Source organism: Culicoides brevitarsis, chromosome 2, assembly GCF_036172545.1.
Source record: "Culicoides brevitarsis isolate CSIRO-B50_1 chromosome 2, AGI_CSIRO_Cbre_v1, whole genome shotgun sequence".
NCBI lineage: Eukaryota > Metazoa > Arthropoda > Insecta > Diptera > Ceratopogonidae > Culicoides > Culicoides brevitarsis.
Window position 1 is genome coordinate 2,740,967 of NC_087086.1, and position 12,007 is coordinate 2,752,973.

The window sequence follows — 12,007 nt, forward strand, 5'->3', positions numbered from 1 at the left end:
TGTTTGAAATAAAAAAAAAAATTGTACAAAATACTACATTCGCAGCCCGGTAGGCATGTTGTTGTTACATCATTATATTGTCACCGGAAATGGAAAAAGCTCGGGTAAAATGTTAATGATGATGATAGCACCTAGTTTTGTTGCCGCGTTGATGCTCGGCAGACAGAAATTGTTAGGTGCGTATATTTTTGCATGCCGAGGCAAAGTAAAGAGCTCAAGGGAAATAAAAATGACGCAATTTGTATTTTTTTTAGTTCAGTTTGGTTTAGGGAAAAGTCTCGTTCGTTGTGTGGTTTGGTTGGAAAATGAGTATCATTAGCATTTGTGTTATTTTTTATTTGCAGAGCGTATGAGTGATAATGAACAACAACAATATGGCGCGGGAAAATGGGAAATGAAAACGGGAGAATAAGTGACAGGTGGTTGTATTGTTGTTTGTTTTTAATTTTTATATTCACATGGGGAACGTAAAATTAGAAAATGATGACAGGTTATTGACTCTAAATTGTTAAAAATGTATTTTAACTTTCAAGATACTCTTAAATTTACAATTTTTGTTGAGAAACTTCAATTTTTGTAAATTTTTTAGTTTTGAAATAGTTAAAAAATTATTTTAAATTTACGTCAAAATAAAACTTTCTCCTAAAAATAAAGTTTTGATGAAAAAATTAACAAAAACTTCATTTTAAAGTAAAAAATTATAATTTTTTTACCTTTTTACATTTAAAAATCCCTTTTTGAACACAAAAATTACTGAAATAAAATATTTTCAATTATTACTGAAAATGTTGTCAAATAGTTAAAAATTCAAAATTTTTAAAAAAATTATTTGTAAAAAAAAACTTTAATTTTTTATGATTTTTCTAAAGAACTTCAACCAAATTATCATTTTTATTAAAAAAAGATAAACATTTAAATCAAATTTTTATGGTTGTTTCTCTAAAAAGGTTGAAAATTTTCTTTAAAAAAAATTTAAATGTTCCTTTCAAATTCAAAAACTTAATATTTTACAATTATTTTAAAGTTTTTTTTAAAGAAAAATGTTAATTTTTTTTAATAAGTTCTTCAAAATTTTCAAAAATGATGAAATTTCATATAAAAAATTTTTATTGTTTCTATTCAGCATTCATTGTTTCATTTTTTTTCTATACCAAACGACACAGTTAATCATTTCTAACATTTACGATGACATTTGACGCTTTTTTTCACGAACGGAACAAAAACAGCATGAACTACAGAAGCAAAAAAAATGTACAAAGGATTAAAAAGGAAGTTCGGAAACAAAAAAAAATAATAATGAGGAAAAATAATACCTTTGTTACTTCTTTGTTGCCCATAAGTGTATGTGTGAAGCCCCTTACAACAATAATAATAATCACCTTTCACCATTATTCTGGCTGGTCATTAGTTTTAATTATAAAGTGCAAGAGGAGAACATCCATTATGTGTGCGGCGCGCAGTAAAGTGCATCGCTCGAACAACTTTTCTCGAGCATTTTTATTAATTACGGTGAACGACTTCGCATCTCACGTTGCTGCGACGCAAGACAAAAGCGAAACTTTTGCGAAAGAAGGTCCGCGTGATAAATATATAGAGTTGTTAGTTGTCGTTTTAGTCATTTATTGTATTTTTTTTTTCATTATCTGGAACAATGAAAGGCTTTTCTTTCTTTTTTCTTCGCAATAATTAGTTGATCCGTTCCATTCACGCTAAAAATGAAAGAAAATTAGAACAAAAGGGAACAACAATAACATGAACGATATTATTAAATGACTAAATTAATTTTGAGTCGTCAACACGAATAACTGAAAAGGTATTTTTTCTTCTCTGCCATAAAAATAGTTTCGAGTGACACACCCATGTCTCGTCTAACTGTTGTGGGAGTAAATTAATAAATCGTCTCTGCGACACTTTTTGATTGAATTTTGTGACATTGACATTTGAATGAGCAAAATCAATCATTTTTACAACCTTCTAACGGATTTTATTTGACGAAAAAATTGACCACAAAATGCCGCGGGATTTCCTAAGACGTCTCATTGGGTATGTATAGAAAGAAATTCCGTCGATATTTTATGCAAATTAAACAGGTTTTGGGCAGATTAGTTCAAAATTCGAGACTTGAAGTTATTTGAACCGGTTGAGTTCAATGTATTGAGATAACACGCGCAAGTTTTTAATTGTATCCTGTTGGAAAATTCCATTTTTTTCGGGAAAAAATGAACAATAAACAACATTTTAAAGTTTCACAGACATAAAACTATAAAAAAAGTAGCTTGAAATTATCTCATTTTAGATATATTTTTGTTTTGAATGACCTTTTTTGTTACGATACAGACTACCATAGACGGTATCTAAATGATATTCATCATATAATAATTTAATCAGATGAAAGACTTTTTGTGTGACGTTTTTGAGAGCGCATTTTAAATTTTAATTTTTACGAAATTTGCTGAATATCATAATTTCATAAAATTTTATTTTTTTCTAATTTTATGAATTTTTTTAATTTTGCTGAATTAACGAAATTTGCTGAATATGATAAACTCATGAAATTTTATTTTTTTTTAATTTTATGTATTTCTTTAATTTTGCTGAATTAACGAAATTTGCTGAATATGATAAACTCATGAAATTTTATTTTTTTTAATTTTATGTATTTCTTTAATTTTGCTGAATTTATGAAATTTGCTGAATATGAGAAATTCATGAAATTTTATTATTTTTTTAATTTTATGAATTTCTTTAATTTTGCTGAATTTACGAAATTTGCTGAATATGATAATTTCATGAAATTTTATTTTTTTTTTAATTTTATGAATTTCTTTAATTTTGCTGAATTAACGAAATTTGCTGAATTTATTCAAGTTGGTTGAATATCAAAAGAAGATAGACCCAAAAAAGAGTTAAATTTCTTAAAGAAACTCGCTTCAAAATTAATGAATGAAGAAGATACTGTATCGATCGTACAACTGTTTACCATAATTTTTGCACCATATTAAAATATTTTTATGCAGTGTGCAACATTGCTCATCATTTTTTCGTGAACCTTCTTCAAATCAAGATCGTTGATCGGTGCGCGCACGTATCTCTTAAAAAAAGTGAATTTTATTAGAAAATGGTTTAATTTTAATGATAAAAAAAAAAAAATAAAAAATTATAGTTTTTAATAACAAAAATATAAATAAAATTAAAAATGGTTAAAAATCTCATAGGCGGTTTAATGACTTTTTTCACGGCTTTGCTAAACGTGAATTTACCTGAGCATTTGCAAGACACAAACGCTGTGGTTCGTATAAATAGCAACCTTGAAACACTGCATCATGGCTAACATTGCCAAATCTTTCAGGGTAAAGTCATCACGAGAGAAGGATATCCTTACGAAATGTACACCGTGCCCACGGATGATGGTTATTTGCTCGGCATGCATCACATTCCCGCGAAAAATCCGCTCCCGCAACACAACAATGTCCTTCTCATGCACGCCGCCATGACAGCGGGCGGCCAATTTGTCATTAATGGCAACAAAAGTTTAGCTTTTATGCTCGCCGATGCCGGATACAACGTTTGGATCATTCACGCACGCGGCACTTCGTATTCTCTGAAGCATCAGAATCTCTCGAGCGACGATCCGAAGTTTTGGGATTTCAGTTGGCACGAAATTGGCATGTACGACATCCCGAATACGATAGATTTCATTTTGCGCAAGACGGGCGACGATAAACTTCATTTTGTCGGGCATTCGCAGGGACCGACGGCATTTCTCGTGATGATGTGCGAACGCCCCGAGTACAATGAGAAGGTGAAAAGTTCATATTTGCTTGGGCCAGCGGTTTATTTGCACAACACGTACAAGCTGATGCGTGGCATGACGAATTTGATCGTTGACATAGCAAAGGAACGGAAATTGTACAAGATACAGATGAAGGAATCGGCACTTTTGTATCTCCTATTGAACTTCTGCAAAGGACCTGTGTTGAGTTTGTGGTGCACAATGCAGCAATTGAACGCTTTGGGAGGCGATACGGGACAAATTCTTGATCGGGTAAGAAATTTTCTGCAAAAAAATATAAAAAAAATTAAAAATTTCTTTAAAAAAAACAAAAATTTTCTTAAAAAAATTTTTCTGATAAAATTGAAAAAATTTTATTAAAAAAATTAAAAAATTTTCTTAAATTAAAATTAAAAAACTTTTTCAAAAAAAATTCAAAAAATTCTCAAAAAAAAAATTTTTTTTTCTTCAGCATGCTTTTAAACACACAATTGCCAAATACGCTCGTGACAACATCTCCTCGAAAATTCTTTGGCATTTCGCTCAAGTGCAAAACAGTGAACGCTTCGAGAAATACGATTACGGCAAGGAAGAAAATTTGATGAGATACGGATCAATTCAGCCTCCGCTCTATAATTTAACGCGAGTTACTGTTCCAATTGTGCTCGCTTATGGGACACGAGATTCTTTAACGAAAGCTGAGGTAAATTTTATTCAATGAAAAAAAATATCAAATTTAATTTTTTTTTTAATTTTAGGATACAGAAATTCTCATTCCTCAACTAAAAAGCATCACAAAAGTGATAAAGTTGCCATGGAATCATGTTGACATGATTATCGGTAGAAACGTGGATACGCAATTGTATAACAACATCCTTGGGTTGATGGCACGAACTTGATGCAAAGACATTCCCGCCTTAGATTTTAGGAGAATTTAGGAAACAAATAAAAGTTTAATTGATAGTGCAATGTCGTAACAATCAAAGTTTTAGCAAGAATTGCGAGTTGTACGACTTTTGACTCATTAGGGGTTGCGGAAATATTGATTTCTTCCGTTATAAGTTAAAAATTTTTTTTATGAATTTTTGAAAGTGATTCTCTTATCTCTATTTTTGTCAAATTTTTTGATAAAATTTTACTTTTTAATAATCATTTGAATAATCTTTTTAATAATCATTTGAGTTATTTTTCATATTTTTTTAAGAAATTAGAAAATTTTGAAAAACATTATTTTTAATTTAATTGTTTTATAATTTTTACTTTAATTTTTTTAATTATTTAAATTAATTAAGTAGTAATTTTCAATTAAATTATTTAAAAAAAAATTAATCAATTATTCAACAAATAATTAATGAATTTTTTTTAATAATTTTTAATGAATTAATTATCAATTATTATTTATTATAAATTATTAATTAATTTTTTTAAAAATTATTTTTTAATTTTTTAGATTTTTAACTTTTGCAAACAAGTTATCCAAAATATAAAAAAAAACATTTTTTAAAATTTATTTTTTTAAAAATATTTTTCTTTGTAAAATTTGACAAAAATTCTGATGATCGATAAATTTTGAGCAAAAATCATTTTTCAAAAATTCATAAAAAAATTCGTTTCTCCTATTTTTACGCAGAAACTTAATACTTTGAAATGCTTCAACTCTTCTCTCCAAGAAATCTTACTTTCGTGCGTTATTCACTTCCTAATCATATTAATCACTGTCATCTCTCGTTTCTCAAAGCGTCGTAACATGAGCACATGTGTCTTGCATTTAATTTGGAATCCTACCTCGTTTCCCATAAACAACAAGAAAGCAACACACGACGACGAAGAAGACGCAAAAAAATGCAATTCACGTTCTTATGAATTAAAGAAATAATGTTGCTGCTTCTGCTTCGTGCTCGACGCGAATGTGATCTGAATGCCATGAACAAACAAAGTTTCTTCGGAGGAAAAAGGAAATGAAAAGCTATAATTTTTGGGGGGAAAAGGAACAAATTCAATTTTTGACGTTCGCCATGGAAAGGCAAAGAAAGCCAGAAGAGAAAGTCTTAGCAGAACTAATTCCATTATTATTATTATTATTATATGGCGAATCTCTCGAGCGTTGTAGCCTAGTATAATACCGTGTTGCACTTCGTTCTCATTTTCAATTCATTGATGCATTCATTAGATATTCCAAGCGGCGTAACAACTTTTCTGTGTTGTCGTTTCTTCTTCTTTTGTTAGCACAAGTGCAAAAAGCGAATATTTATTGTTGTCGAGAGATGCAAATGCCAAGAAAAAGTTGTTGTTGTTATACATATGCAATTTTTCATTTGAATATGTTCCTTGTTGAAAGCAGCAAAGTTGGATTCAATCAAGCGCAATTCCGCAAAATGTTTGACAAATTGAAGAGCATCGGGAGTCACGAACTGTTGACAGAAAAATTAACGATAATTTTGTCAAATTTTAATTTTTTTTTGCTAATTAACTGTTTTTTTGTTCGCATTAATAGATTTTTGAATAGAAATGCATTCAAATGGGAAAACAATAAAAGTTGCTGAACAAAAAAGCAGAAAATGAGATCAATTCATTGCAAATGCGATAACAATGGAGATTATTGAATTGGATTCCAAGTACTCTTTATACCCGAGTTTTTCTATTACTTTTTAATGTATTTTTTAAAAAATATATAAAAAATAATATTTTGTTCGGTTTGAAGTCCTTTGATAAAATTAAAATTAAAATTAAAATTAAAATTAAAATTAAAATTAAAATTAAAATTAAAATTAAAATTAAAATTAAAATTAAAATTAAAATTAAAATTAAAATTAAAATTAAAATTAAAATTAAAATTAAAATTAAAATTAAAATTAAAATTAAAATTAAAATTAAAATTAAAATTAAAATTAAAATTAAAATTAAAATTAAAATTAAAATTAAAATTAAAATTAAAATTAAAATTAAAATTAAAATTAAAATTAAAATTAAAATTAAAATTAAAATTAAAATTAAAATTAAAATTAAAAATTAAAATTAAAATTAAAATTAAAATTAAAATTAAAATTAAAATTAAAATTAAAATTAAAATTAAAATTAAAATTAAAATTAAAATTAAAATTAAAATTAAAATTAAAATTAAAATTAAAATTAAAATTAAAATTAAAATTAAAATTAAAATTAAAATTAAAATTAAAATTAAAATTAAAATTAAAATTAAATTAATTCAGGAAAAATACGCTTAAATTATTAAGTTTGCGAAAATTTTTCATCCTATTAAAATAATATCAATTGTTTGTTATTCGCTACTTACTTCGAGCCATATTCAATCGAAGGGTAGTTTTAATTTTTTTTTCCAACAATTGAAATTAAATTTAACTTTTCCATGAATTTTATCTCAAAAAAGCCATGCAAACTTTTTGGCTTTGTTTTGCTTTTTTTCGGGAGAGACAATCGCAGAGAGTGATAAACTAAACTTTTACTCCTGAAAAAAAAAACTTTTGTGTTCATTGTTTGCTCGAAAGTTGATCGTCGTCCCCTTTTGCGAAAATTTTTCGAAAAACAATAAAAAGCAATATTGGATAAATGAGGATAAAATTGGTGAGCAATGAAAAAGTTTCTCTCGTCTCGAAGGTTGGTCAAAAAAAAACTTTTCGGTAACTATTTTGCCACTATTTTGTAGTTAATTAACGCACAAACTAAATATAATTTTTTTCTACAGAACGTCGCTTCATTACCCTTGCAAAATATGTCGATAGTTTGACACGGAAGAACGAGCAATCAGCAAACAAACACGAATCGCATCGTTTTGGAATTTTGTCACCCAAAAAATTAAATGTGAATTGACAAATATTTTCCATCTGTCTCTCTCTCTTCTCGTTTTTTCGAGTCTAATGTGTGACAACAAACACACAAATTTTCGCAGTTTCACTTCATTTTCCAATTATCACGCGAATTTTATACAAATAATATCAACTGATGCCACTAATGTGATTTTCGTGTCTTTTGTTCGGCATGGAGTAGAGGTTTTTTTTTAGTTTTCGTGAAAAACAAATTTAAAACAGATTAAATAGGACAGATACACATTTTAACAATAATAATCATTTTTGGGGTTGTTATTTGTTGACAATAATCATTTCATGTGATTTTTGTCACGCGTTTAGGCTCTTTTTGTGTGCTTTCGATGACAAAACAAGCAAATTTTGGGCAAACAAGGAGAAAGGCGTTAGTGTCACACCAAATTAAACAAAAATACTCGATTTACGGAGGATGTGAAAGGAGAAAATTGGAAAATGTGGTTGTTTTGTCGTATTTTGACGCAATTTTTCTATTATCACTTTTTTAACATTTTTATTTTTAGATTGACTTTTGGAAGCTGATAAGGTGAAAATTTTCATTGGATGAAGATTGACTTGACTTACTTCAGAAAATCCTCGCCTTCGAGGTATCAAAGTGCATCATGTGTGTGGTTTGCTGTCTTTAAGCATTCGAAATATGTTGATTACAGGAAAATTCGTGATAGCTCGACGTTTTCAATGTAAATATGTAGTAATGGGGAAATGCTTGCCTTCAATGAATAGATTCTGAAATTAATTTAATACATTTTTTTTTAATTAAATTTTTATTATTTCGTCTTTGTCAATTCCTTCAACGACTTTGATAAAAAATTGACTTTTTGTCATCGAAATTTATCGAAAAAAATTTATAATATTTTTTTTTAAATTAAACAAATTAAATTTTTTTTGACTCACCCGGTTAAAAAATTTGCATCGATGGCCTTTTTCCGACACCGATATTTGATCGAATTTGACATTTTTTTCCGCAATTTCCATAAATTAAATGCACTTTTCCACACTATTTTGCTCCCAATTATCCAACAAATAATTTTGCTGCGTTATCTCCATTAAATACAACGCCAAATCGATCGAAAAACATCTCTCTCTCCCTCTCTTCTATTTATTTTTATTTCGAAACTATGAAATTGAATGAGCTCTGTTTAAATCAGTGGTTTATCGAACAACTACACAAAACGTTTCGCCATAAAATTAGTCAAACTACTGACAAAATCGATGTAGCAGAAATTTAATTTTGCACGAGACGAGAACTGTATTTATTTTCATTACAGATAAAATTCGATTAAGCGTAATTGCATTTGTTTTGAATCAAAATTGTTTCGCAAATCTGCCGTTTTTTTTTTGTTCTGAGCACGGGCGAGTGAATGGAAAATTCTATTTTTTTTTTTTTTTGATCATCAAAAAATTTTTGTAGGTGTTTTTTTTTTAAATAAACAAAAGTTTTTTTGTTGTGCAATTTGTCAAAATCAAAATCAAGCAGCTGGCAAGCAAACAAAGAAATGTTACAAAAGGGAATTTTCTTTGATATGCAAATTTCGATGTCAATAAGGAGAACATTTATTTACATGAGCGACAACAAAGAAGAAGAAGCTTCGATGATGACATAAACAAGAAGTAACGAGTTGATTTGAGATTTATCGAAGGAATTCAAAATTCAGTAATATTTTCAATCTTAAATAAATAAAATAAATAAAAATACTAAAAATTCGAAAAAAATATAAAAAATTTCAATAATAAAAAAAATTAATTTTAATTAAAAAAAATGGAAATTAATTAAAAATTATTAAACAAAAATATTCAAACTCTTTATTTTTTTTATAAATTTATTAATTTAAAATTTTATAAATTTTATAAAAAAATAAAACTTAAATTTGTTTTAATTTAAAGTTTTTTTAAAAAATATTTTATTCAAAACTTTATGGATTATGTAACTTTGTAAATTTGTTTCTTCTGTATATAAATTTATTTTAATTTATAAAGCAAAACTTTCCATGAAATCTATCATGTTAATTAAATTTTCAAAATATTTCATTACCTTTTCATTAGAATTCATACATTAACTGATTAAATATCAAAATTTGTGTTTCATGAATTTCTGATCTGTTCAAGATTTCTTTTGTTCAATTTAAAAGGTCTTCTTTGAATTTAATTGAAATGGTCAAATTTCAATTTCTTGTTGTTCTATTTAGTACTTTGCTGTTTCTGATATGTTTTGGAAACAGATCAAAGACATTTATATGATTATTTTATGAATTATCTTCGATTTACAAGAGACAAATTAAACTGAAATCAATTTATCTTTATTATTAATTTATTTAGATTTTTGACTAAAGAAATATTTTTTAAACAAAATCTTATTATTATTTAATATATTATTTAATTAAATTTTTAATTTTATTTTAATTTTTATTTTTTTTATTATTTTTTTTTTTTTTTTTTTTTTTTGACGAAATTTTTTTCTAATTTCATCCTTTAATTTTGCAAATAATTTCACAAAAAACCTGTCGTCTCCATTTCCTCTTACTCGTCGAAACGTTTCTCGTCATTAAACGCCGTGTTAAGTCCCATAAAAAATAATGAGTTTGTTGATGGAGCAAGCGAAAAAAAAACTAAAAATGAATTGAAAAACTTATTTTTTCCACTCCATGCTCATGAATTGAATAGAATCTACGCTGCACAGAGTAATGTCTGTCAGTTCGTGCCTTTTTTTTATGATAATTTCCATACTCAAGAACTACTCGAAGAAATATCTCAACGAAAACTTTTTCAAACATTTTTTTTATTTCGAAAAAGTTTCGCTTTGTTCACGTGCGACACGTAGATATCGCTGCGACGAGTCATGATGGCGATATTGGAAGTAAATAAATGCATTTTTTTGTGAAGAAAGTTGATCTTGATCTGAAAATATTTGCAACTTCAACAGGAAACTTGTCGTCAAGTTGTGCCAAAAAGTTTTTTTTTTATGGATTTATGTCGAGATCGAGGTCGAAAAAATAAAAAAAATGTCCTTCGCTTGAAACGTGAGAAAAAAGCAACAAAAAAAAGTAGGACATTATAAAAGAATTAAATTAAAACATAATGACAAACAGCGTCGACGACTGCACTGCACTTGATATAAATTAATGTGACATTCTGCAATTACTTGTTGCAACATTATTTTGCCTCGTGCGGAATTTTTCTTCTTTTTTTTTTAACGTGAAAGAGCAAAAAAAGTAAATAAATAACGCTGTACCGTTGGAATTTAATTAAAAAGCGATCTTTTGAGCTTTTGTTGAAAAAATGTGACTCGCCACAAAGATCCAGTGACTTTTTTTTGCACAAAATTCAATTAATTACCTTACTTTTCTTTACTAACGGATTTACTTTTAATAGAAAAAAATATTTTTTAAGTTTTTTTTTGCTTGGTTTGAATTAATTGGAATAGTTTTGAAGCTCAATTTAGATTTTTTGCAAATCCTTTGAAGCTATTTCCTTGAAAGTACGATTTTTCATCCAATTTATCAACTTTTCCCGAGAAATTCAGCGACAGCAGCACTAAATCAATGTTCAAAGCAAACGAGAAAACTTTTTCCTTCATCACAGTTTAAAAATTGTATCATAAATATGTCATTCCAGCTCTACAGGGACTTCCTCATTGACAACTTTCCGATGGCGCAAACTGTAAAGAGATAAAAAAAAATATTAGAACAGTGTCAGTCACAAATTTAAAGCAGTCGCAAGCCAATTCATAAATCCTCGAAAAATTTTCACGCCCAATCGTCTGTTTTGAAGCGAAAAGCAACATGACGTGTGTGTCCGAAATTTATTATTTTTTGCACTGTTTGTCGTGTTTATGTTATAAAATATCATTTGCAGGATAAATTAAAAAACATGGAGAATATGTCAACAAATTTATTATATTAGTTTTTCCCGTTTGTATTTTGTATGAATTTCGACTGTCATTTGTTTTTCGTGTCAATTTCATGCGGAATGGCAAAACAAATGGAGTTGACATGTTTTTTGATGCGCCGTCGTCCGTCGTTAAAAGTTGCAATTTATTGGAAAATGGCACAATCTATTGTGTTTTGGATAGTTTTTTATGAATTGAGCAAATATTAGATAGATTTTAGTTGTTTTTATCATTTTTAAAGAAATTATTTTAAAATATTTTTTTTTATTTTTAAAAATAATTTTTTTAATTTAAATTATTTTTAAAATAATTTTTTTATTATTTTAAAAATATTTTTTTTAATTTTTGATTTTATCAAAAATAACTTTCTTAATTTTAAATTATTTAAAATTTTTAAAAATAAAAATCTAAAAAATATTTTTTTTAACTGTTAATTATTTTAAAAATATGTTTTTTAATTTTAAATTATTTTTTAAATTTTAAATTATTTTAAAAATATTTTTTTTAAATTTT

At 27.0% G+C, this 12,007-nt stretch overlaps 1 protein-coding gene across 1 annotated transcript; it reads left to right on the forward strand.

The window, feature by feature from the left end:
- Positions 1–3,196: 3,196 nt before the first annotated feature.
- LOC134832620 (lipase 3-like) lies at positions 3,197–4,671 on the forward strand. Its single transcript, XM_063846711.1, has 4 exons — positions 3,197–3,289; positions 3,350–4,045; positions 4,245–4,475; positions 4,531–4,671. Exons 1-4 carry the CDS (start codon positions 3,197–3,199, stop codon positions 4,669–4,671), a joined length of 1,161 nt encoding a protein of 386 aa, XP_063702781.1.
- Positions 4,672–12,007: the final 7,336 nt, after the last annotated feature.

Bases quoted from the DNA above. Each gene is read 5' to 3' on its own strand.
- LOC134832620 (XM_063846711.1), top strand. From the start codon at position 3,197: ATGGTTAAAAATCTCATAGGCGGTTTAATGACTTTTTTCACGGCTTTG. The intron at 3,290-3,349 runs GTTCGTATAAAT...CAAATCTTTCAG, and splicing joins TGCAAGACACAAACGCTGTG to GGTAAAGTCATCACGAGAGA. The intron at 4,476-4,530 runs GTAAATTTTATT...TTTTAATTTTAG, and splicing joins ATTCTTTAACGAAAGCTGAG to GATACAGAAATTCTCATTCC.